The 27,818-nt window shown below is 41.2% G+C and overlaps 1 protein-coding gene across 3 annotated transcripts in view; it reads right to left on the reverse strand.

Moving 5' to 3' along the window:
- The window catches only part of CHST8 (carbohydrate sulfotransferase 8), a 181,268-nt gene that overhangs the window by 130,682 nt on the left and 22,768 nt on the right, over nucleotides 1-27,818 (reverse strand). For all 3 annotated transcript variants that reach the window (XM_021536688.3, XM_021536685.3, XM_021536686.1), the window contains exon 2: nucleotides 8,451-8,675. In XM_021536688.3, the coding sequence (XP_021392363.1) occupies nucleotides 8,451-8,559 (109 nt within the window). In that variant the 5' untranslated portion in view covers nucleotides 8,560-8,675. The remainder of the gene's footprint in view (nucleotides 1-8,450; nucleotides 8,676-27,818) is intronic.

A 27,818-nucleotide genomic window follows, 5' to 3' on the forward strand; every position in this document is an offset into this window, starting at 1 on the left:
GAATTTGCAGCTGAGCCACTCAGCTGATAGGGAAGTGCTTTATTGCACTATTTCACTGCACTATTGCTATGAGATAGTGTCTTACAGAAGAGGGTCTATACAGAATAAAATTAAATCAATTAACCACCTTGTGTATATCAAGTGGTGATGGATCTCAGTCCAGTCATTTATTTTCAAAAATAGATAGATTGTTTGTTTGGAGAAAATTATAAAGATGTCCCCAAGAAGTTGATCTTGTGTAGGGCCTACACAAGATCAGTTACTTTGGTTTTTTGCTCTCTTGACTGGTGCTAAAGCACTAAACTGGCAGTTTTGATGTTGATTCACAAAGAAAGCCATAATAGGGAAGAAAGCCACCTTTAATTTCAAGCTCCACTAGAATCATGAAAGGAAAATTAATGTTTACTAAATGAAAAAGGATGATATTGCTGGAGAGAGGAAGTTTTGCTTAAGCTTTTAAGGGAATATTAATAACTTTCAGAAATGGAAACATTTATAAAACACGTTTAAAACTGCATAAACTGCAGAAAAATCCAGGAAGTATTTTAAACTGACTTAAGCTCCTCATGATGTTACTACATTTTAAAAGTCATGCAAATTGAATGACAACTGACATATGGAAGGAGGCTTTCTAGTGCAGACATGTTTTCTATGGAAAATTAAATACACTCTTATATTTAGAATAAATGTTTTGAGGTGAAATTACAGTCTGCTGATCAACTTTTGCACACTTTTGTAATGCTTCTGAAAGTGTCCAGGGAAATCTTAGATGCATGCAGGCTCATTCCCTGGGAATATACTTTCAGAAAGCTGCCATTCTGAGAGTGCTCTGACACGCTGCAGCTGAGTTTTGCCCGTGAGATGCTGCCAAGGACCATAAATGAATGCAGCTCAGAGATGGCAGGTTGCTTTTTCTTTTTTGCCAGACACAACAACAAAGTGTCAACCTCTGACAGTTTTTTAAACTAAGCTTCAAAAGAAATATCAAATCTTTTATTTTACTTTTTTTTAGCCAGTCAGAGAAGAAATGCTCACAGGAGGACAGAGGATAGGGAAATTTGTAGAAGTGAAAGCTGCCCTACAGGTGAGTCAGCACTACATCACTCTGTTTTTTGCTAATAAATACATTTGGGATTAGGTGACATGGTATTTATGGCATCAAATAAATGGGCACTGGATCTGGTTCAGTCATCTGATGTGTGTGTGCACCACTGCAGTGGGATTGTAACTGCTGCTGGGAATGCACTGGATTTGGTGATAAGATCATAGTTAATAGGGTTTGGTTTTTAGCCATGGTAGCTAAAAGTCCTTAGCTACCTTGAATCCTCTGCAAAGAATTCCCTTTATAAGAGGAAATGGGAACACTGAATGGGTGAATTGCCTGATATAACACAACAGAGCACAATCTATGAGCAGTAGGGCAAGACAGGAACAAATCACAGCAGCTTTGGATCCCAGTTCCACAGTCTCAACACCTCAGTGCTGTGACTGCTGTGAAAAACTTGCTGATGCTTGACAGGAAGTACTGGTCAAATAAATGCTGGTCTGCTGTGCTACAGCATAAGAGCTGTAATTACTTTACTAGACTTTACGCTCAAGAATATTAACAGAAACTGAAACAAAAAGAAAGAAAAGGGAAAACAAAAAGAAAAAAATGGGGCAAAACAAGGTACCTTTTCAATACCATGTAATAAATAAATGCTGCATTTTTATAAGACTGACAAGAATATGGCACAGTCATGAAAGCAGGGAGACGATTGTAGGAGACAATCTCAATATGGTAGATGGGTGATAAAACAGCTTATTTTTTATTGCTTTCTACACTAGACTACATTTCTTTTGAGCAGATTTGCACTGGCAGTGTGGTGCAGGGTTTCCTTTGAAACCATCTGGCCAGTGTTTGATCCCTTATAGCAGTAGGCTGATGAAGTCTTTGCTAGCACTTTGCAATGTGAAAAACAACCAGGTTCACACTCACAGTCTAAACCACAACCATTTCAAGCAGCAGAAAAGGGAATATCATACTCATAAGACTCTACTAAGTGCCTTGCCTTGGCAGACAAGGAAACAGGTATTTCTCTTTTTGTCCCAGTAACTGCAGACCATTGTGAACCAGTCTACAGGGAAGTTCTTTGTCTGGGGAAGTTCAGTTTAAGAAGACTCAGAGTACATGAGTGCAGAAGGTTCAACCTCTCTTGAGTTGGCAGAACTTCCCTCACACAAATAACAGAAATTTTTTCTGCCTCAAAAGAGCACCAGCAAGCCACCTCACCTCTGCTACAGTCACCAGATTCTTTGCTCGTTGTTTCTGCTGATACTGCCAGCTGAGAAGCAGATTAAATGGCTTCTACCTTATAAGAGCAGTAAGATGCAAATGGCAGGAAAATTACCTCCAAAATTATACAATGCTAGTTCATTTTCAACTGTTTTCATACAAATTTTCCATTCTGGCAAATAAATGGTGCACCGTGCACTGGGACAGCATTATGGAAATGTACAGTGAGCATGGAGATGGGAATAGGATTGTAGTTTGTGAGTAACAAGGTGTGTGTGCTCTGAAAAAGTAATTTTCAGTATAGCTGTAGTACTGATGTTTGCTCTAAGGCTGCTGCAATATTTGCTGTGGCTCCTTTGTGCTGTCAGGGACAGCAGCATCCCTGTGCCAGCCCTTCCCCACATCTCTCCTTCTTCCCTCTCCTCCCCATCACACCCTCAGTAAAGCAGAAAATAAAGAGGATGATAGAATAATGTTAGAAACTGGTCAATGAGGTAAGATGGCAATCACTGGAAAATCTCAGTCAGATGAGTTTCAGGCTTGGTTATATTCATATTTGACTTTCAAATTTTGATACAATCAGGGTGCAAAGCCATTCTGTGTTTTCACCCTTTAGAAGCTTTTATAATATGGATCCTTTGAGATGTATTTTACACCTTTTTCAGCTCCCAGATGAGCATGTGGTCATATATATTAATCTTAAAAGTTCTAACTGAAAACTCTTACAGGTTTGTGAATTCATTAATCATATGGCAAAAATGCAATAGTTTTTCCCCCCACAGACTTACCTAGAAGATTACTAATACTTTCTCTAGTTTTTATGTGGCAAAACCTCCTATTAGAAAAATCAATGCCATTTTAAAATACCCTCTCTTGTGACCACAGTCCACAGAGCACAGAGTCTCAAGTGCTGCCCAGCCATGGGGACTGTGGTACAGCTATTTACTGTGTCCCATGTGGAAGCAGTGGTTCTCAGAACCTCACCCACCACCTGCTCTTCATTACCACAGTCCTGTCTCCAGCCCACGGACTGGCTGCTCTGCGGCTCAGGAGTTTGTGTAGTGTTTGAAATCCACTTGAGATCTCTCAGGATATGCTGTGCCCTTCAGCTCTTCTCTCAGTGTTGTTTTTGGGCCAAGCTGCTCCCTCTTGTCCTGCCCAAACGCAGCTCTCAGAGCCCATGACCTCAGGGATCTCAGGAGGTGCAGTGGCCATGGCCGAGGCTGGAAGGGCTCATCAGCCCTGCTGGCTCTGTCACTGCAGACCCTGACACAGAGGGAGCACACGCTATGCTGAAGAGGCCCCCTGCTACCACAGGCTGGACAGGACCCTTCTCTTTTGAGCTTCTGTTGCCTTTTCTCCAACCTGGAAGTGAAACTTGAGATAATTTTAGTAAGGAGGTGTGGGTCTCAGATTCAGTCAAAGAGAGAAACTGAGAGTCTTTGGCCAGGCAGAAGCCTGGGAAAGAGCTGGGGAAGAATGTAAATAATTCTTTATCTCTCTTGTTGTTCACATTGTTTATAATGAAGTTCTATCACTGTGCATCAGGCACTCTGCACCAATGGTGTGAGTTGTTTCCACTTCAGGACCAATGGAACTGGTCCTCACAGAACTCTGTATAAAAGAGCAGTGTATTTTGAATAAAGGGGAGTTTTACTCTCAGCAGCCTTCTGAGTCAGTCTTCTCATTCCTGTCCTGCCTCAACAGCAACAAGGAGGTATTATAAAAATGGATCTTTATTTGAAGGCCTTCAGGAGCACTTATGGAAAGCTGTCCACAAAAGCTCACCCCCACAGGGATGAGTACATATTTATAGGTTTTAGGAAATTAGCATAATTGATAAAAAGCACCAGTTAGAAGGACAAGGGTGATCCAATTCCCCCCCAGGTCAAGCCCCTCTCTGGAGTCCCCCCGCTCAGCAGTAGCTGTGCTTTGTCCATGAAATGGATCTGGAAGAGTTGTTCTCGACCTTGGTTTCCAGGAAGAACCAAGATAGGAGAGGGGCCTTGTACCCCCTGGGGCTTGGAGCTCTGGAATTTGATTTGTCTTTCTGCCTAGGGAAAGGCCATGGAAAATTACCGGGAAAACTAGCTACTAGTACAATAGGCTACAAAGCTACAAATATATGTGCAAAAATACAGAGAACATAGAAAAAAAGGCAAACTCAAACCGGCATCAGTTTCAGGACCAGCACAGTGGTGGAGTGGCTAAATATTGTGTTACTGTAAAGTTCTTTTTCCTGTTTAATATCTTGTCACAGACAAGAGATTTATGCATTAGCATTAGGATGAGGATATATGTATTAAATTTTTCTTGTGCACCATGTGTAAATGTGCTTGACTTAGAACAAATCCTTTAGCATGTCTGTTTAAGAATAATGGTATGATTATTGCAGAAGGCAAGTTTTATGTAATGAAATCATAGAGATGTAAAATGGTTTGGGGTGGAAGGGAACCTTGAAGATCTTCCAGCTTGAGATCCACTGCCCTGGGCTGGGGACACCTTTCACTAGTTCAGGTTGTTCAAAGCCATTCTGGCCTCAAACACTTCCAGGGATGAAGCATGCACAGATTCTCTGAGCAACCTGTGGCAATGCCTCCCAGGCAAGAATTTCCTCCTTGCATCTGATCCAACTCCATCCTCTTCCAGTCTGAAACCATTCTTTCTTGTCTTTTTGTCCCAGCCCTTGTCCCAAGTCCCTCTTCAGCTCCCTTGGAGCTCCTTTAGGTCCTGGAAGGGGCTCTAAGGTCTCTCTGGAGCCTTCTCTTCTCCAGTTGAGCAGCCCCACCTCTCCCAGCCTGCCTCCAGAGGGGCTCCAGCCCTTGGAGCACCTCCGTGGCCTCCTCTGGACTCTCTCCAGCAGCTCCATGTCCTTCCTGTGCTGGGGACCCCAGAGCTCTGCAGGTGGGGTCTCACCTGAGCGGGGCAGAGCGGCAGAATCACCTTCCTTGACATTCTGCCAACACTGATGTCCAGCCCAGGACAGGGTTGGCTTTCTGGGTTGCCAGTGCAGGTCATGTTGAGCTTCTCAGCCACTAAGACCCCCAAGTCCTCCTGCTCTCAATCCACTCTCTGCCCAGCCTGTATTTGGGCACTGATGCATGTGCAGGGGGCATATATAATTATACTGGGAGAATTATAACAGTAACATTGTGTTCCTCCATTCGGTATAAACATAGCACTTAGAATTTATCCTGAGTTCCTCCAGTAAGAACACTCTTCATACACACCAAGAAAACAACTGTTCTAAGTTATTGTCTCTATAATGACCACAGGAATATCTGCTGTATTTCATATATTGCTTTGGGAAATCTGTTCTGCCCACCCCAAATGGCTGTCTGTCTTAAATATATCTGCTCAGAGTGATGTGTGTTATATAAAGAAACTACACAGGCAGCATGTTTGTCAATCAGCAAAAAAGGCCCTACGCCCACTATCCTGGGCACATGTACTTGGTAAGCATTGGTTTCCAACAGATAAATGTAATCAAGGTTTATATGCTCACAGAAGCCAACAGGATGGGATTTTTTCACTTGGAAGATCAGAAGAAAATTGTAACTAATGTTGTGGAAAATTACTTTGATATTGCTTTCTCAGTACAGCATCACAATTAGGTAGCAATGTGAAGCACAGGGAAAGAATAAATGAATAGTAACAAATCAACACAAACAGCTACTGTCAGGAGTACTTTGCTCAGTGAAAGTAATGTAAGCATTACTTAAAGTTTTATGACTGTGGATTTTATACCGGTTTAAGTAGTACATCAAGGTCTCACTGTCATGCTTGTTAGGACTTAAACAATCAAGAACAATTTCTGAAATAGACAGATAAAACTGAAGTACCAAAGTATTTTTATTAATCTTGTTTCATAAGTTGTTCTATCCTAAATTAAAGATGACTGAATATGCTAACAATGAAAAATGTCCTTTTGGACAATGCAAAGGCTCCTATGCTGCTTTTTGGTGGAAAATGATTGTTACCAACTTCTCTCCAGCCCTGCTGATTCCAGCATCTGGCAAATGTGTTTTACTACACAGGAAATACAAAAGCAAAGGCTAATCCAGTAAAGCTTTTCCATGCAGAATCTGTTGTCCTAAGTAGCTTAATGATACGTGCACTTGTTCAATTCTCTCGAGAGAGCAATCAGGCAAGCAAATTATAGCAATATCCCATCTCCATTAGAACAAGGCCCTTTATGGAGAAACATTCTGAGCACAGCCAGGGAAGGATCCTTCTCAGCACGCCAAAAATATCGTCTGTGATTGACAGAGTTTCACAGGAGACTGTCTAGGAAGGAAATATGCCAGCCTGTATTTTGAAATTAAATTAATGGATATTTTTTCCTATGTTCTTTAGGTCACCTAATATGTTTTAGTGATAACTGGTATCATTTTCAAAAGCAGTGGAAATGAGAAGTTTCTCAGTCCACTGGGAGTTGAAAGCACTTAACACACATGAAAATCAGCCAAACAGAAATAAAAGTAATTGTATTGAGCACCATTTACTCAAGGGTACAGTCTGGTTCATATTAACATAAATAGTAATTGAATGTGAGAACTGAGGAATTGATTACACACCTTTGGCAGTAACAGCATCGTTGGCATGTTTGTGTTTTAGGTGTCAGAGCAATCGAGCACATTACAGAGTGAGTTTCCTTGCCAGGGGGAGGAGCTCTGTTCAAACTTGCTTTTATTTAAATATGCTTAGGTGTTCTCCAGTTACACTGCTCTCAAAAATCACTTCCCAGTGTACTACAATCAGCAGTCAGCATTCAAGAGGTTTATGGCAGAGAACAGGTCAAGGTGAGGGACAGTGAAAAAAATAGAAAAGAAATTGCACTGGTTTTGAGACCACACCAGGAAATCTCTTTCAGGAGCAAAGAATTAACTTTTCAATGTCAAGTTACACATTCTTAGAGGCCTTAGAGTACTGACTGTATTTGCTGTCCATACATCTTTCCCCTATGCCTAAACTACTGTCCAGTTTCAGTCAAATATAGCCAGTACCCCTGTTTTTAATCTATAAACTCTTTTGCATCTAAGCATACAAAAATAAATTGCAAAAGCACTGAAGGAACCAGTTAATTCCCTGCTTTGCACTACACTAAAGATTCATTACTTCTATAGTTTCAGATGAGTGGCTGCTTTCAAAATTGGTGTGTGTGCATTTGGACTAAATAAACAACATATTAAAGTAGATTGTTTAGTGACATGGAAACAAGCACTTAACAAACCTAGACACAGAAATTAGCAATTAATGTAATTATTTAAGAGTTCCCTGTGTTACAGTTCAGCTTATTTAAAAATGTTAGCAATGATTTTAAATAGACACAGTTGTGTTCGCTGGGGAAGATGTCAAATGAATAAACATTTTATGAAGCATTTGTTTAGTCAAGGGACAATTTCAGTGCAAATAAGAGCAAACACAGGGACCAAACCCCAGAACACAGTGGCATTATCCTGGATGGGAGTAACTGCACTGGCATTTGTCTAGGCTCTAAAGCAGCCTTCATTACAGCCACAGTCAAAGAGAACTGATCTTTGGTCCTTTCATACTTTCATGCCTGCCTTTTAAAGAAAACTACCATTTCAGCCCACAATTTTCTAGTTCTCTCAGCTCTGTGGCCTTTGTGACTCTTCACAGTTTCAAGTTAGTAGTGCAGGAAGATGACATGAATATGAATAATCGTTATGAAAGGTTTAATTGAAGTTAAGCAGATTAAGTGAATGCATCCTAAAGTATTTAAAGTTTCTGATGTGACTCATTCATACATCTCTTATTTTACATCTCATGACACACTGAATACCATATGCAAGTAAATTCAGAGGTGTGCATTTCAGGGAGCAGAACTTCTGATGAAATCTCTCATTTTCACATCTAGAGTGATATAGTTGGTAGTAAAAGTTGGTCTCCACTTTAGCAGAAACTTCACTCAGGTGGACCCTATGCACATTGGAAAGGTCCTTGTATAATCAATTAATTGGTTCTTGGAACAGGTTTTTTTTGTTGTTGTTGTTGTTTTTTTAAATAAATTGATAATTACTTTCAAGGTAGCCTTCATTAAGAATGGCACACCTTTTTTGAGGTGTGAAATATGCAAAATACATTGAGAATATAAGTACAAAATATTGACCATGAAAGGGCAGGTGATTCAAATAGAAACAGGAATGCTAACCTGGTGTCTGCTGATGAACTATTTCTTCTGGATCCTGTAGGTGAATGAAGACAACGAGCCCAACTGCTCCAAACAGCAAGATGAAGGAGAACATACATGTCAGCCTCATAATTACTGTTCTCAGATCAATCCAATTCTGACCCAGGAAAAGAGCTGCATGTGATCTCCAGGGCACTCTTCACTCATAGTCTTCGTCCTCTCATCTGGAATTCTGGTGTAATATGTCTACAAAAAGTAAAAAATCAAATCCCTAAAATTTAGCATAGAGGGCATTTATTTTCCCAATGCAAATTAGTAGACTTAAGTTCTCATTTAGACCAAATAACTGATTTTTCTAGGATTATTTTGTACAGTTAATTGCAATCATACAGTACATTTCTGCCCCATCATTTTGTCTTTAAATTTATGTCCCTTTTTTAACATGTAGAAAATATGATGTAGTATATAGTTAAAAATTGCATTTTGGGAAAAAATGTTATGCCATGACTTCAATTTTCAGAGAAATCCCTCTCAATAGTTTGCTTAGAATGTGTCACTTTTTATTTTTATTTGTCACTGATTAAACAACATGAAAACCATAAAGGAAGAGAACGCTGCAGAGCCGCCCTGGTCCCGCACGGGCTGTTGTGTGTTCTCCTAAACCCTCCCTGAGCACAGCCCCGAGGCTTTAAGCCCAAGAAAAGTCCTGCTGGAACCAGCATCTGTCCTCCTATGATACTAAGGAGTGAAAAAGTGAAGGAATGGGAACCAGGGAGGAAAACTATCACCAAGGCCACATGTCTTTATTTATTAATTAAAGTGAGTACTTCTGCCACAGAGCTGTGCCAATCCTGCATTTTTTCAGCAACACAAGGAAAGGTGCATTAGAGCACAGGCAGTGGAACTGGTTCCCAAAATGTAACTGGATTTCTCAGTAGCAAATTATTGAACACAAGGGCTCAGCTGGAGGTCAGCAACAGGCTGCAGGGGTAGCAATCATTGTGCTTTTCCCATATTTTTACTGCAAATGTGGCCTGCTCTAAAGGAAAGTTTTTGAAGCTGGTCTTTGTTTACAAAGGGGATTTTAAATACAGAAGGACCGTGTAACATCTGTTTGCAGGAAGGATGGGGCGTGGAGAGGTGATGATTCAAAGTAGTTATGTCAGGAAAAGTCTTTTAAAGATTTGTTCTTAATGTGCCTGGAATATTTGGTGTTGTGGCAACCTGTATGCTTTTTGTGGTTTCCTTAACAAGCTTTTAATTTTCTGTAGTGTACTGGCATTCTAAATTTCTATAATGCATCAAAGAAGAACATGAGGTGTGAAAGATGAAGTGATTCTGTAATTCTGACTGATAAGATTATTAACATTACTTAGTGGCAACTATACTTATTCAGTGTGTAAAGCAGTCAGAGGTCCAGACCAGGAACACTGAAGGACGCTTGTATCTTAAATGAATGCAGAGCACTACATTCCCTCTATGCATAAGCAAATTCAGCTTTATTCTCTGTTCAAATTAAGGCAGTCAGTAATTGTGTATTCTTTTCTTCACCCTAAGCTTTTCTCATACCTTTAAAACTAAAATAAAACATCGCTAAGTTTTTCTGCACTAGCAAAGCCAGGTTGTTAGAAGCCCTTGTGCAGGTCCATCTGTGCTTTTTGTGAATCTAGTATGGATGGACATTTGCATTTACTGTATATATTTACCTTTAAATGCCAAATGCTCTAAAGCACCATGGGAGTCAGATTAGCCTTCAAGTAACTGTGCTCCACTTCCAACCACTGCTGTTATGAGCAAACAGGAACACATCCCACCGTCTCTCTGGTCACTGCAGTATTTGTTTGGCTGCTTAGGCAGGGGTTCGGATGAATGGGCACTTCCAGCCAAATCCAATGGTAGCAAGACCAGAACATCACCAAACTCACACCATCATTTGGTAAATCTGTCCAGTCAGAGCTTTCTAAGAATTGAATTTTGTTTCCTAACATAGAGGATTTCCTTTTTGTCACCTGTTTATGCTCTCTGCATGCCCATGGGGAGGAGGAAGCTACACCAGGCACAAGGCAGGTGCCTTGCCCGAGGTTTTCCAGCAGGGCCACGATGCTGCAGAGAGCTGGAGGGGTCCCAGCCTGGCAGCCCTGGTGCTGCCCCTTCCTGGGGGAATGCCCCCAGCTGGAGGGACACAGAGCTGGTGAGAAATGCAGAATCATCACCTGAGAGGGAGTGGCTGAAAAACACCCAGCCCCCAATAACAAGGGGTTTATATTTGCTTAGTGTTGAATTCTAAGGTCTTTTTTAAAATGAATTATACCCTGGATTTGATTTGTTGGAATGTTTTTGTTTGAAGTAGAGGCATCATCAATAAATAAGTTCCCTAGCCAGGTTTTAATTAGTGCAGGAAATGCTACAATAGCAGTTTTTAACAGTTAGAATGTTTACATTATTCCACATCCTATAGAATAACTGTGTCCAGGAATACAAAATCTTTTAAGTTAGACATTACAGCCTGTTCAAGACACCTCAAGATGCAACAGTAACAAATGTAGGTGAAAGCATAAATTTGAAAGAATAAAAGGCTACATGTAATTGCATAACTAAAGAAAAATCTCCTGCTTGTTGCCTGTAGCCATTGCATGTTTCTGCAAGCACAGGAGTCCGAGAAAAAAAAAGAGAGATCCTCTTTCCTCTCAACAAAATGACTACCTCTCAACAACACACAAACATCAGAGATCTTTAAATTATGGGTCTAAGCTTTCCTCTCCCTATTCTCCTGTAATTATTTTTCCAATCAGTTGACTTTAATTAACATGTCCTCTGTGAGCAAAGCTGGTGAATGGCCATGGCTGGTTTATAGATGCTGAGCATGTGCTTCCCGAGCCCTCCCAGGCTGGTCCTTGAGTTACGGGAGCAGAGGAGCTCTGAAAGCAGTTAGCCCTGACTGATAAATGTGAACAAAGTATCCTCATTAAGGAAACATTTGAAAATACCCTTTACACTCCAATCACATCATTTTAAAGATGGATGAGGGAAGAAGCCTACAAAAAACCTAAGTGCAGCTTGACCTAACAGTTTCATCAGGCATGTGATGGATGTTTCATGGTGGAGCTCTGGATTGACCCACCCAGTGTCCCAGCACCTGGGGGGCAGAATTTGGATGAACCTATACCTTTCAACTTGCAATTTGCAGACACATAGTTTAACTGTGCTCCTCACAATGGGCAAAAACGTATTTTTATAATTCTTAGCATTACCCAGAGTGCAAGCAGATAAGGTTGCAAGCAGCTCCATTTTGAGCTGCCCTGAACCTATTAAACAGATGGAAAAAGATTCATTAGAATGTGCAATAATGAATTGAAACATCTAACTTCTAATTTATTCTTCCTTATTACATTCCTATGATGGATAAGACTCCTAGGTACCAATATCTGTTTTCCTAAGCTTTCCCATTACCATGCTATGTGACTGCCCTGCACTTGAAAGCAGCACAAGTAGGAGTGTGCACGGATAGTAATTAGCACTCAGCACTTCCCAATTCAAAGACATTTATCAATCACCACAGTACTCCTACGAATTGTGAGGTGAGGAAGTATCAGCATCAGGTTGGAGAATGGGTGTTGGAACATTAATGCAAGACTGGTAAGGAAAAAGATGTACAGTTTTAGGTTAAACATATTCCAAATAAGTTTGTGGAAAATACTTGCACATTATAGTAAAATTTCCTGGCAGCAAATCTTTTCTTCACAAACACAGAAGCAGAACTAATTTCTCCCTGCTCCCAAGCAGTATGGAAAGACCCTGCAAAGATTTATTTAAATCTTCTAACAAAAGTGGCTCTGAAAATAGTTCTAAATAAGTCTGTTTTTGGCAATCTCTGCCTGGAGGCCTAGTCACCAAACACTTTCACTGTGAGCAGTTTGCTGTTACAATATGGGATCAGTCCAAGGAAGAAAACACCTCTGCTCTTTGATCCCTAGTCTGAGGTGGGTCAGACAGGCTGCACTTGGGTGGTGTCTGACAGCTCATGGCTATTTGTCCATCCATGAGTGGTGCAGACATGATATTCTATCCTTTGTCTGTGCTAACAGGCCAGGATGAAGAACAGCATTGACAAGATACAATCTAAGGGCACGGTGTAATCCTTAGGTAGAAACTCAGGAGTCAGCCTTTGGCCCATCCAGAACTGGATCTTTCCCTAACTACACTGATGCATCAAAGGAAAGTAAAATAAAACCTTGCAGAGCAAAATGGCAGGATAAGCTGTCCCTTTTTCCCCAGGAAAAGGCTTGTTATCTTCAGCTGAGGTCAGTATGAGTGTAGCACATCTAAGACTGTCTTAGAAAAACATGGTATCAGGGTATGAAGCTTTCACAGCACTGCCAACAGCTGCTTGCTAAGAGCTTGGCCCTTTGCAGAGAGCAGCAGGGACAGAGGGTCCAAGGCTGCCACAGCCCCTCCTTTCTCTCTCTGGCTGCTCACCTGCAGCCACCCTGCAGACCCCAACCTGCCTGGCCCTCTTTGTAATTGGTGCTGCTGTGCTGTCACTCCACTGCAGAGCTGGTGTCCAGCCCAGATAAATCAGCCTGAAGATGAAAGGCACTGTGCCAAGATGAGAGCAAAAGAGGGTTTTTTCCTCTCTGGAACCAGGGGAAGGGAAGCTTCAAGGTGTGCCAGACACTGTAAAAGTGCAGGGCACCTTTGTACTTTCTCTTCCTGAGGCTTCACTGCAAGGTGCCAAGGCAGCTGCCAGTGAATCAAGGAACACAGACTAATGCCAGCATCAGCATTGTATATTGCTGTCATATACATCAGCAAGTCAACAAAACACCCAAATTCTTTGCAAATCACTAAATCACTTATAGCTAAATTGGACAAACACAAACTACCTGTGAATGAATGTAAATGCCTAGTTCACACACATGGCAAACTTCATTTCTCATGCTGTGTGAGGTTTAGCTGCTCTTCCTGCAGCTGGGAGCAGGCTGGTGCCTCAGAGCAGAGCTGTTTATTCAAAGGAGGCAGCAGGATGCAAGTGTCTTTTGGAATCAGAGATTCAGGAATCAGCACCTTGTGTGCTGGTGGATGACCAGTGCTGAGCAGCAGAGATCAGCTTGGATGCTCCAGTGGCTCTGTGTCATTGTGCCATTCCTGGGAGGCAAATTGGGGCATCCCTCTGGTGCTGGGGAACTCTGCAAGGTGCCACTGCCCAGGTTCTGTGTACAGAGAGACGTGGCAGTGCACGGGCACAGCCTCAGAGGTGTCTTACCCTTGATGGCCTGTCCCCAGCCAAAGCACCCACTGGTGGGATTGCCAGTTCAGAGAGAGATACTTTTGAACGCAGAAATGGTTTGCTAGTCAATATTTGCCTGACAGCAATAAAAACTACATGTTAAATCTCAGCACTCCTATAGTTAATCTGGAGAAATTTAACTGGCAGCTGGGAAATGTGAGGGGCTTTTTCTTCTATTGGGTTTTGTTTTGGGTGTTCTGAATAGGCATCATAATGAAGCACTTCCTTTCTGCATTATTAAGATAATTTTACTTGTGTAATATAGTTAGAGACTGGGGCAATTATACTGGGCAAATAGATTAATTACAAAAAAGGGAATATTATTACTACAAGAATATAGGAAAAAATTTACTATTATTGCTGAAGTGATCTCTTCAAGACCCATTAGCTGCTTCTAGGAGGTGTGTGAACACAGCTACTTCTCACTCTGCAGCTGAGCCAAGCATATGTTTCCTTGCTTCAAAGCACTTGCAGAGACAACAAGGCCTTCAAAGACAGGGCACTGAGTTTTCCCATCATTCAAGTGTCCAGTCTGTTTTACCCCTGACTCCTAGATCAGGCTTATCGTAACATTTATAGTAGCAAAGTTTGGATTTGTAAACTTTATTCATATTCACCAGCAAATTGAACTTTTTATAGGAGTTTTACAAAAGAAGAGACAGAGATACTAAAAGTCATCTGTCAGCATTTCTTGGAAATAGGAAATGCAAATGACTCATAAGTATTATGCCCCAAATCCTCTAGCTTCTTTAGCATAGAAAGAAGTAGGAAACTACTAATCCGATGGCTGCTTCCATTCATTAAATGTTCATCTTTGGGTACTGTATTTTCTATCACTGCATTCAGACTCATGTATCAATAGAACAAAAACTTTGATTTTCCCCTGAGATTTGGGAAGGACAGATTTGTTTCCAGGTGGTATTTCAAATCAAAACATTTTGTCTGGCTTATATCAACTTCATATATAATCATGTTCTTCTTTATGTAATAATAGAAATGACACATTTTGGAGAAAGGTGAAATACTAACTTTAAAGTTGAAACTGTTCAAAATATCCTGCTCCTGAAACATCCCCAAAACCCTCTTCTGAAAAGATCAGGATTCAAATTTTCCCTTCCTGTGGGGAAAGAAATTAAAGTGACTTTGATGAAATCAACAGAGAAGTTGAGAGTTTCTCCAGCTCTGAAATCCTTTTAAATCAGGAATTAAATACTTGAGTGGACAGGGTGCCTCAGCCTGCTGTCCTCTGATGAAGCCTCTCCCAGGTGGCTCCAGTGGGTATCTCCTGAGCACTGCCAGATGCACAGAGCAGTTCAGCAGCTGGAATTCAGGAAGGGAATGCACACGTGCCTTGTGTGACTTTGTGCAGTGCTACTTTACACTCTGCATTTTCCCAATCCTGCAGAGGCAGGAACTGGCACTCGGGTGAATTGGCCCTACTGAGCTCGGGGCCAGCCTGAGGAGCTGACAGCTCTTCCCCTGCTGCCTAAGCAGCCTCTCCTGCATCCCAGTGATCCTAGATGCACATGCTGAGCTGACTGCCTCTGCTGCCTGCCACCAGTGCACACCAGCAGTGTGGCAGCAAATTAGGCAGAACTTATAGCCTGTTAACAGCTCTATTCTCCAGTCACTGGTGTCATTACACATCTTGACTTTCAGCATCTCTTCCAATTATGCAAAATGGGGAACTCTGGACAGGATAAGATTCCTGAAAACTACAGGAGCCTCTTTTGCTCACCTATACATCAATCCATTTACCCAAAAGAGTGTGGAAAGGAAGGTAAGAGGCTTTCTCTTACTCTGGTGGAAATTTGTTTTGTCAGGTATTAGTGGGTCCAGTTCTACTCTCCCACATACACCAGTGTTGTTCTTTGGACCCACACAGTGCTAGAAGGGATATTAAAGCCATATAATGTGTGAAAGCCTGAATTTCAGCATAATTGCAGAAAGCTGTGGTATTATTTCATGTGGCTGAAGTCAAGAGTGGTAATGTATGACCCCTTTTTCCCATTCCAAAAGCCCTGGCAAATCTGCTAAAGCTGTTCCGCTCACTTCCATCACATGTTGCAATAGGAAGCGGGCACTTCTGGTTTCCACATTCATCTACAATTTAAGAGCAAAAGGGACAGCACTCAGTAAACAACCAAAATAATCCTTTCAAAGTCAAGAAGATTTCTTTCCTATCTTTCTGGGTGCAAATTGTAGCAGGCGTTTTACTAATCTCTTCAGTACTGCAGCAGGGCCAGCAAGTCAACACACACCTCTCCAAGATCCTTGAGGGCTTATAACTCTATCCCTAAACTAAAACATAATCTCAAAAGCAGTTTCACCCTGAAATGAAAAAAGTTTTTTACTGTGTTTTAAATTACCATCTCACAGGAACTGCACAGTGACAGTGTAAACAGTCATTGTCAATAATGAACTTGTTCCGATTTTTTCCACACTGGAGGGGAATGCACACAACTTGCACAGCAGCCCAACCTTTCCAGGCACTGCCTGGCAGCAGGATTTATAGGCATGTTATCCACATCCAATACTACATATAGAAATATGCTGTGTGGAGAACGCTGAACTCTTGTAAAATGCAGCAGAAAAGTTCTAGTTATTTAGCTGCCCTGTTGGTTCTCACTACAGCCCAGTTTGAAATGCTTCCCTTCCCTCCACTTGCCTCAATCTCTCTTCTATATAAAGTAACTCTCACACTTTCAAAGGATTTTTTTTTTTATTATTGCATTGTCATATAACAGTTATATATATGATATTATGCTCTTCTTCTGTTGTCTTGCTTCGTTTGTCTATTCCATAGGTTTCCTGGGTATTTTAATGAAAATGCCTTCTTTCAGAAGTGCAATGCACCTGGAATAAGCTGGATTTCCAGGGGTACCAAACAATTGATTACCCCAGACATCCTTCCTCCTTATACCAGTATGAAGCAAATGTAAATTTGAATTTTTCCTTTATAAATTAATTTTTCTTTGCAGTTTTAAGTGTGTTATGATAAGAAGGAAAAGATGACAAAATTTAAAGATTCTATGAGCAGCTGATATATATGTATAGATGTCTATGTGTGTATAAAAAGTTAGTATGTTCCTTTCCACTGGGTAAGTTTTATACACATGACACACCTCTTGATATCATGAGAATTTAAATAATTTTTATAGCAATAATTATGAGTGGTTTTATATATATATATGTGTGAGGCCCTCTTCTTCAACATTAGGGCTTAACTGTGCCATATATAATACAGTTCATGCAATACAGTGCAGGGGTTTATGATTCCTCTACAGTATTTCCTTTTCCTAAAGGACAAAAGTATCTGAAGTGGAGAAAATGTGTCTGGGAGTCATAAGCAAACAAAAAAAAAAAACCCCAAAAAAGCCAAAAAACCAACCAACCAAAAAAAAAAAAACAAAAAAAAAAAAAAGGGAAAACTGAAATGGTCCCTGTAACCTAGAAATTAAAACCCTTTGTCACCAGTGAGGGTGGTTTTAATTGTGGAAACAAAATACACCAAAATTTCTCCAAAAGCAGAAGGAAAACAAGCTCCTGACTCACACTGTGTGGGTTTGTGGTGATGTTCTTCTACAAGAAGAACAAAATAGACCTCCTAACCTTGAAATGGCACATTTTGCTGTGGCTGTGGAGAGGGTTTCTTTATTGACTCTAGCACCTTCTGTAATGGTGTACATTTGACTATTCTCAGCTAATACTGACTCTTAATCCTTCTAGTCATGATGAGTAATTTGTTTCTTATTGAAATTTGCTTTCTCCCTAATTAAAGATCTGTTTATTCAAGGTGCTTTTTCACTTAGACTATGCCTGTATGTCAGAGCTGAGATATTTTTTCTTGTTCTTGACTTGGCCAGTTAAAACAAAGCAGTCAGATGAGAAGACATATTCTACAACTAAATATACTTGGGAAACTGGCTTTTTTGTCTTTAAAATGCCTTTTATATTTTGATTCCAAATGAAAATTTTACTCTAGAATAAAGCAAACTCAAAAAAATATTTGCATTTTATTTTGAAGTGCAATTCCTAAACAACAGGAAATGGAATTTTAAATTTTTATTCAGTCATTGTGTTACTGCAGCATATAAAGGGAAGCTGCACTGACTGCTGAATGGGTAGCTGGCTGGGTGTGCAGAGGCACAGCTGTGACATGCCACCATCTACATGGGCTGGCCCACACTGAGCCCTCCTGCTCATATGCCTTGTGGGACCAAGGGAAGATCTGCAAACTGAGAGATCTCCCACGTGTGTATGAGGGAAGAGAAGGTTCTGGAAACTTTTCCATCAGTTTAAGGAGTGAAATGGTTCTGTGTGATGCTGAGTGAGGGCAGGTGCATGTGGAAGCTGGCAGGGCTGCAGAGAGGCAGAGCTGTACCATTTGAGGTAGAGAGTGCCAGCTGCACTGCAGTGTGAGGGAATGTTTAGTGGCGTTGTACTGGAGTACTGCTTACACAGGGCAGTGAACATTTGCTCCACCCTTACACCCCTTCATTTCCAAAAGTTTTGCCTTTTGCCAAAGTGGGCTTTGGGGAAGGGGTGGAATCCCACCTGCAAGTCCAGCACAGCCGTGCTCTGAACAACAGGAGGGCACAGCTGCTGACAGAGCCACGGAGGGATGGACACAGCTGTGCTCAGAAATGGGGCTGGCTCCTTAGGAGGTGGCTGCACCACGGGTAAGCCTGGGTGGGTGAGAAAGGAGCTGCAAGGTTGTCCAAAGGTCCTGGTTACGCAGGGGAGCAGACACCAGTTGGATGGTCACCGTACAAGGAACCTGGACTCCTACATGTGATACACTTCCAGTTTGTCTTTTTCTGCAAGCTACTCTGCACCAGAATTTCAGACACTCCACATTTAGAGCAGCCAGAGGAAACGCATCGATATCAGTGCAACGAGTCAGCATTTTAAACAGAATGCAATTTTTGATATTGAGCTGTAATGACAACCCTGAATAGGCATGAAATCTCTTTAAAATCAGTTCCGTAATGCTGGTACAGTGGGAGAATATTACTGTTTGATTTGCTGTTATTCAGTTATTTTTAAGCACATTTTGTGTAATTTGTAATAAGAACAGATAAGGCAAATAGCTGCTAGACATACCTGTGTGCTGTGAATATCAGAGATCATTAAATGTCACCAGCAAACTTCCTGTTGTTCCACTGATGCTCTGTAGGAATGGACATACTCTATTGACTCCACACACTTGACATCAGACTGGGTTTGTAACTCCTCCCCTTCTCAGCTTCTGCTTTCAGTGAGGAGAAGGTAGACACGGCCTAAGAACTCCAGTCCTTTCCTCCCTCTTTTTGCTGTAGTGTGAACAGGTAGAATGGTGCCTGCTCCAGTAAATGGAACAACTGTCAGAGTATTTGTGACACAGAGTACTTCTCCTGGGGAGGGGAAACAGTCCCTGGCATGGCTCACCACTGCTCCGGCTGTACTGCTGAGACACCAGCATATTGGAGATTTGGGCCCAGCCACTGCAGCAGGAAATCTAATACAAACCAGGGATCTTTTCCTGCTTGGTGTGGGCAGCCCTGTGCCACACAGGGTTATTCACCCCTTCCCTGTGCCTGTGGGCTGGTACTGATCAAGTTCTGGCTGAGGGCTCAGACAACATCAATTGCAATTGCAAACTGCAAACTCAAATTATATGCATTCGGTACAGAAATCGAGGCATTCACACTCAAAAGAACCTGGAAGGAACTAGATGGAAATCTGGTTGGAACTAGATGATCTTTAAGGTCCCTTCCAACCCATTCTATGATTCTATGGCTGAAGAGCAAAGTAATTATTATTAGTCTACTGTAATCACATTTAATGGCTCTGTAAAAGGTACCAATAGTATTGGGATTTGATTGCAGACAGTGTTTTGTGCCTAATCTTTCTGTGCAATTTCCACTGAGAGCCGTCCCACATAAATATTTTTATTAAGCTATCCAAATTTAAAATCAAGACCTTAAAAATAAAATAGTTACTGACCTTTCAGCTCATTTATAATTGAAATCTGTTCTAATGTTGTTCACATAAATAATAGATAGCTGTTTTCACAGATCAATGCCTTCGCTCGCTTTATAAGAAACATTTTGAAGTAAAATTACTGTGCCTTTAAGTTTAATAGGAAAATTTGATGTGTTAGCAACTATGGGCTGATCTCTGTACATTTTTCAACTGTAAATTTCACTTTAAAATACAAACAATTATTAATATTGATTTGGACTAAAATAATATTGAATTTCAATATATTTTTGGCTCTTTTATGAATTACCCTGCACAGTCAGTATGATTATGATGAAAGAGTATTTGCACGCTCAATTTCTTTTCAGCAAGAAACCTTGAAGAGTGCTAGTTGTGTTCAGGCTGATAATGATAAACACATACATTCAAGGAAAATCACACTACCTTAAAAATCTCAACTGATGCATAATAAATTAATATTTCATCCTATATATGCAGTTCTTTTATCAAGCTAGCTGAACTTTCATTATTAACAAATACCGAGCATTTAGTTAGAATGCAGCTCACTGCCTGAGCTCTGTTTTGGTTGTGCATCGCATGCAATTACAAAATGATGTCAATCCATCACTGCAATTTCCTGCAACTAAGCAAAGAGATGAATATATTCATGTCCTAGGATGCTGTAAAACACCAATATATTTAAGTGCCATTAAACCCATGTTTCTGTGCTGTGGTAGGAATAAACATTTCATAGCTCTGGCGATAGAGGGATTTGAGTTTTTCTTCTGATCTGAGCTCTAATTTCAAGGCCAGTTTGCTAATTGCTTGCTCAGGTACCCCAGCAGCTCTGCAGAGGCCTCACCTCTTGGACAGCCCTTCCCCACGGCCACGGCTGTGGCCAGCAGGGTCACTCCCACCGTGTCCTTGTCACACCCACAGCAGCGGTGGCAGGGGGGTCTCTGAGAGCCCGCGATGCGTGGGCAGAATCATCTTGAAAACAGCAACTCCGTTCCCCAGGGAAAGCAGGTGTATTGAACTAGGACAAAATGTCAAAGTGACATTTTTGTAGAAATAGATTTTCAGAAAAATTTAATTTCTTGGGCCTTGAAGTAGTGTTTTCATTGTGTGTGGCTGCTATACCTTGGAGAGCTGTGCAGCAAGCCTGGGAACTGGCAAAGGTTCACCAGGAAAGTGGAGGGCTCTGATCCTCCCCAGTTTGTCCTGCTCCTCTCCCTGTGCAGCTGGCACATGCCAGGAGGACAGAGAGCTGGGGACTGCTCACCTCCAGCAGCCTGCCTGGGAGGCAGCTGTTGAACTCACTTTTTGCTCAAAGTGGGACTGGGGAGCATGTAGCAGGCAGCAGCTGGGCCAGCCTTTGTTTTGATTCTTCCAGGGAAAAATATATTTTTAAAAATTTGCCTTTTTTTTCACATAGAAAACACTGGTTGTGCGAAAAGGGCATTTTCTTTGCTGAAAAACCTTCTGCTGGAGAATTCCCCAACCAGCTCTTTTTCTGGAACTTACTCCCACAGACTGAAAATAACCCAAACTTGGTACCTTTCCAGTCATGTTGCAAAAGCTAATGTTTTGCTAGAGTCCCTGGAGACAACAGAGTTCTGCTACTTATATTAGGAAAGGGGTAGTAGCAGCTAGCAAGTACCTGCATGAAAGATTTGAATGCTGCTGGCCCTTAATTCAATCACAGGTAATGAAAGATTAATAATAAAGCACTTAACCTTAAATAGTGTTGTAATTACTTTGATTATGGAATAAAAACCAGAAAGCATTTATGACATTTACTATTTTTAAACCTCATTATTTTCGAGAGTGTCATTCAAGAATTTTGAACACTTGAAATTAGTAAAACATAAAAATGAAATGCCACTGATTTTTCTTTACCCGACTCAGGTGCTCTCTAGTGTGATTTCTCCCTTCTATGGGTAGAGCAGTAGGTAGGTGACAGAAAGTACCCTTGAGTTTCCCCATTTGAGAGGTAATCTTGTTTCATCATTTTATGCTCAGATGCTCACAAAAGCGCAGTGACCTCTCTGTTTTTTTATATTGTGTTTATATATTTTTGTGGTTTTGATTACAGCAAGTAAATTTTCTTGGCCAGAATGGCTTTTTAACAAAATGATACCTTTTTCAAAATGTATTGTTAGGTCATAATTTTGTGATGTAAGGGATGCTTTCCTTGACAAAGATAAATTTGGTGTCCTATATTGCCAAAATTAATATTGTGAATATCACTATAATTTACATACATATATGTTGCATGGTAAATACATTGATGCAAAACACTCTTAAGGACACCAAAATGTGTTGATACAAAACCCTCTTAAGGGCGCCAGCCTCCAGGAAAAAACATGGAGCTGTATCATGCTGCCACACTAACTGCACACCATAAAACCTCTCAGCAGAGAGAAGTCTGGTTTTTAAGAAGGAAGAGTATTCTTCCTTAAATTTCCAATAGTTTGATCCAGATCCAGCCCAGCCACTCCACACCTTTTAGCTAGACTAAGTTAAGATACACACCAGATTTTGTGTTTTCTGATGTCAGCAAGAGCGGCTGACAGAGCCAATTCTGCACAGCCTGACACTGGGTTTGGTTTAAAGAGGAGCCAGCGTGAGGGAGGGGCTGCTGACAACAGCACACCTGAGCTTTACTGGGATGTATTTCCCAAGGAAGTCCTCTCTCTGGCCTCCAGTTCACTGAAAGCAACTTCTGTCTCCTTAGTAACTTCCTTTTCAGACCGATGCCTCTATTCATCCTGGCAAGATGAAAACATCCGGAGCCTGAAATCTTTACCTTTTCTGTTCTGCTGCCTCAGCAGATGACACTGCATGGTTGTGTGACTCCAATAGGAGAAAAACAGTGTAGGAATTGAGGAAAATACACTTTTTAAAGTCAACAGGCTGCACATTATTACTACTCCACTTGCAATTAGCAGTGTGTGGGCTGATCACTAGCACTAAGCTGTGGCTAAAACGAAAATTTCACTGTGATGCTCTAGGTGTCACATCTTGCTGTAAAAGTTTAAATTAACAAACTGCAGAAGCCAGCAGAGGAACTCCTGTGGTTCCAGATAGGAATGTTGCAGCTCTGCAGCCCTCTTCAGGGCTAACAGTGACTAGAGTTTATGTACATGCACCACATGGAAAACAACAGCTTTGCCCAAATACTGTCTTGCTGTGTGTGCTTAAGAGTGGCTGGACCAGCACCAGATCCCCAAAATACTCAGCTGGAACAGGAATGTTAAGTGCACTATTTTAGATTTTATTCTGGCTTTTCCCAGCTTCCAGTCTCTTACTTTTTCTTCCAAATTGTTTATTGAATCAAATTTTATTGATTGTTCCTACAGGTGAATTTTGCACTCTTTTAAAGTAGCATAATGACTGTATTATTGCTAAATGTTGACTGGGACCTGACACCGCTTCAAACCCTTAGTTCTGGTTTAAACACACTTCCAGTACACACTTCCAGTACACACTGCGTGGCAAGAACACTTTAGAGCCTCTTCCCCACATAACTAAACTGTAACTACAAAATCATAATTGTGTGTAAAATATTGGAGATCAGTAAAATGAAGTGAATCGAGAGCACTGAGACTAACATAAGCAAATTGTGCATCTTATGGCTAATGGTTGTGATGCATTTGTGTTTCAAGGACCTGCTCAAACATAAAAAGAGCTATTTTGGTTTGAACCATTAGTGCTACCTTCTTTGTCACCTCCATTTATCTTTTATCCATCTTGCTTCATCCTTCTTTTTTCTCTTCTGTATATTGAGCAACTGTTCAGGTGTTTAATGTCAAAGCCATTAAAGGGATAACCCAGGGGACATAGGAGACAATGCAAACAGCAAGTGTAGGTAGTGAGCAGCAGCTGTGTGGTGGAGGAATTCTCAAGCTGAGTGTGTACATGGGCTATTTCTAAACTTTTCTGAAAATTATCTAAAAAAAGCAGCCTTATTGTCATAGCCTTATTTATCTGTAGCGCTATGCAGGACCTCAAACAAAAAATTAGGAGGCTATTGTTCAGGAAAATAAACAACTCCCCAAACTGAAGACCTATCTGATGTGTTGAAATGCTTGAGCCATGTCAGCAGCATCACCTGACCCTCCCTTCTGCAGCTCTTCCCAATTTATGGAAGGAAAACATGAGGTTGGGTAAACAGATCCCTTACTACTAAATGTGGCTTATATTACACACTGCTCACCACTGACTGAACCAGTCAGTTCTAATGATCAACACTGTCTCTTCCCCTCACACTAAAACAACTGAACCCAAACAACCTTATCAGAGAACACACAAGCTTGCAAATGAGATGCTGAAGCACAGGGTAGCACAGAGTGCAACTAGAACGTGGTCCTCTCTGAACTGGCCCCTTGTTGTTTGGCTGAGGTGCCTGGGAATAACCGGAGGCTGCACCTCGCAGAATGAGAAGAAAAGGACTAGCAACTGTTTTCTTGTGCCTCTGTGCCTCTTGTGCCTGTGGATTTGCTGCCCTTCCAAATGTTATGACTAATGCATAAAGCATTGCTCCTCTCCAGACACTCAACTTTGCGCTAGCTCAAGACTAAAAAAAAAAGCCATGAATCTGTCTGTTGCTGCAGGTCTCCAGGCGTGTAACCTTTACTGTATGTGCCATGCTGGCATTCGCTGTCTCGCCTGCGCTGTTTATCAGCCTCCCTTACTTGCTGCCAGTACTGCAGTCTTGCAATCTCTGAGAGCCTTCTGTATTTACTCTTTGCTGTCCTCCCTCATAACTACTAAATTAAATGGGAAAAAGATCTCTTGGCGAAACAGTACAAAAGAGCCTAGGCAATATTTTGTGCTGAATTTCTCTCCTTGGACCTTTATATATCATTGGTGTATCTTTCAAGACACCTCTGGGGTTTTGAAACTAATTTTCCATCATCATTAGTGAGAAACCTATCCTCAGCTTCTTTTCATTAATGTCTAACACAAGACTGAGAAGAAGTTCTGAATGTGTACACTCTTTTTAACTTGATGATGCCATATGCAAATAATTAAACAACGCACAGAAGCAACGGTTAAAAATACTACAAAACTTCCTCATTAAACTAAGCAATTATCTGCCAGGAGAGAGACATCTGAACCCTCTCCCTCCACACATGTGATAAAATCTCCACATCTTGCAGCTGTTTAATTTTTCCCCAGGAGGAGAAAAAAATCGCATTTAATTGCCATCAAGGGTGAGGACAACATGGTGGGTGCATAGATGGTGACATTCAGTTTGTATCCATCAGTGAGGTGGCTGTGACTCACATGATCTGTCTGGATATTGCATGCAAGGGCACATGAAAATTCAGTGGAAACATTAATTGATTTCCAGCTATGTCATGTGCTACTGTGCAAAAAAACGTTTCCTGAAACTCTAGGGCAATGATTTGCTGTCTGGTGGTGATTCAACTCAAGAAGTTAATACTTGGAGCCATCTCATCCTGCGTGCTGCATGACATTGGCATAGTGTCTTTGAGCTGTCTTCTCACTATACTTTGGGTAGTGAAGTGAGCTGAGGAAACGGATTCAGCTAAGGAACAGTGCACCAAACCAGAATGGCACCAAAGGAAAGTCATATTCATGGAGATACATATATTTTCAAAGCACTAAACCAGATTAAATGCCTCCATGTTCTGTTCTTACAGTACAGTTTATCTATCTAATCACCTGCACCGTTCCTGTCATTGTAATAGCTGAGATTTTCACAATCTGTAGCTGTGAAAACAATGCTGTTGCTGCCTTTTACAGACATAAAGCTGTGGCAGAGGAAACTGAAGAACTTGCCTACAGAAGTGGAAAATTTATAGACAAAAAGAGGATGAGTTTGGACCTTCCACACTTCAGGTTATTTTTCCAGCCACTGAATCATCCTCCTTTTCCTTAGGTACTGGAGAACAGTGAAAAAAGTAGAATGTTTATTTTTGTGTAAGAAAATTTGAATATGCAAATCGGAAAATGGGAATAGATTTTTTTTTAAACTTACGACCAGAAGGTGTTTAAATCTGCCAAGAACTTCAGTCAAGCAACTGTTTTGTGCTAGCTGGGATGTAAGTTACTGGTTTCAGCAAATACACAGATAATTAACTGAAACTCCTTTTGTTCTAGCCGACAACATAAAAGCAATGAGAGAAAGGAAAAAAATCATAGGGGAGTTCTGTGGCATCTTGCAAGGTTACCAGTGCAAGATACATAGAATTACACTGATGAGCTTTTACAGTGCTAATGAGGGGATGTCAGACTGACACCACCAAAATCTGATAGTTTTGCTGAAAAGGAACAATATGAGAAGAAGCAGCAACAATTCCCTTTTAGGAACTAGTGAACAGTTGTGAAGGGAAGGCCACAGACACAGAGTCCCTCTTCCCCTTTCAGCAGTGGCATGGCCTGCAGCACTGGGACCATGAGGTGGCCAAGGCAGCTGCTTCTCAGGGGTCACCAAGACTGTGGCACAGAAAAGCAGTTTGCCTGTAGGGAAGGGGATCTAAGCTGGATAACTGCTATATATAGCACTGTGTTATCATTACATATTACCTGCAATATATGACACATAATAATTATATATTACATGCAATGTATAGCAAGAATATCTCTGACTTCCCTGTGGAATGTCCCTGCAGGTGTAAATGTGTGGGGAGGGTCTCTGGTCACTGAGGACTATGAGGTGAAGGGTCTTACCAACTTGCAAACTCCTCTTTTCCTTCCTCCCTCCAACAGTTGTAATGGATTACTAAAACACAGTATTAATTTATTGCAATAGTGAAACTTGTGATCAGCAAGATGTGAATAAATGAGGAATCTCCCAGAAAGTAAGAAGTATCTTAACCCAGCTTCTCCTGAGATCACATTGAACCATATTAGGTTATTAGTAAAATTGTCATTGTCCTTATAGTAATGACAAAGTCAAAAGACATTACTTTAAGAAGAAGTTTTATAACAGAAGAAGCAGTGGCCGGTCTGTGAGGTGCTCAGCAACCCTTTCAGGTGAGATCCTGAGAGGTGTTTCATGTTTAGGAGGGTAAGCACTGCAGAGTAGACATAGTGCTGAAACTCCTGGAGAGGGCTGGGAGGTGGATGTAAGGTGTGTTTAACAGGCAGCAGCAAAAATACAAAACCACCTCTGGCAAAGGAACTTGCTGAGTTATCTTGCTGCAGCCTTGTTTGCCAAAGAAGTTGTCTGTAAACCCTGCCATCATTAAAATTCTTCACGGTGATAACAGCACTTTCCCCAGAACACTTTGTTGAAGCTTGCAAATGGAATTATCTGCTATGACTGCTCTTTTGAGCAGTGTAAATCTTCAACAACAAGCCTAAATAAACCTGTGATATACAGTGCATGGAACACCTATTTTTATAAATATCTCTGCAGAGGAATGCTACAGATAGGAAGAATAAATCACAAGCAAGAGTATGGCAATTTAAAACATGCTCTAACCCCATTTGCTCCTTGGCACTGCTCTACATTAACTTAGCTCCAGCTCCTGGAAAGGCAAAAGTCACAGATTTTATTTACATAACTCATAGTTTCTAAATAAGAAACAATAAAGAAGTGAAGCTTTGCAGGAAAAAAACACATAAAGTATGAACAAGAAATACTACTTTAGCCTCTGTGGCCAGAAAGATACAGGTGTTGGGAGCAATATGCCATTTTAACAGAGATACAAACATTATGATCCAACTGTAGTACAAATGCCAGGCTCCCTGCTGGGAAAATCATATCTCTTTTCAGGTGAGGGACAACAAATGACTCTCTGGTGCCTTGTTAAGAGCCCAGTGCTCGGCACCTCACCATGCACAGGACAGCTGCCTTTCTGCTTTGGGCTATGGCTGCTGCTCAGAGATCTGAAATTACTTCCCTGAACTTGGGTGTAAGCCTAGGCATGAAGTACTTCTTAATCTAATCCTAAACCACTACTGCATGTAAATGTCCAGAGCTGAACTGGAAAAAAGAAAATGTTTAGCAATGGCCCTTTAAGCACACTAGGTCTTATACTTTACAGCCTCAGCTCAGCGAAATCTGGGCTGTTTAGAAAGGACCAGAAAGTTTTGCCATGTCCCATTGCTGAAACTCAGAAGACTCTGCTTCATCTTGCAGCATGTACAGGAACTGAAAA

Source organism: Lonchura striata, chromosome 13, assembly GCF_046129695.1.
Source record: "Lonchura striata isolate bLonStr1 chromosome 13, bLonStr1.mat, whole genome shotgun sequence".
NCBI lineage: Eukaryota > Metazoa > Chordata > Aves > Passeriformes > Estrildidae > Lonchura > Lonchura striata.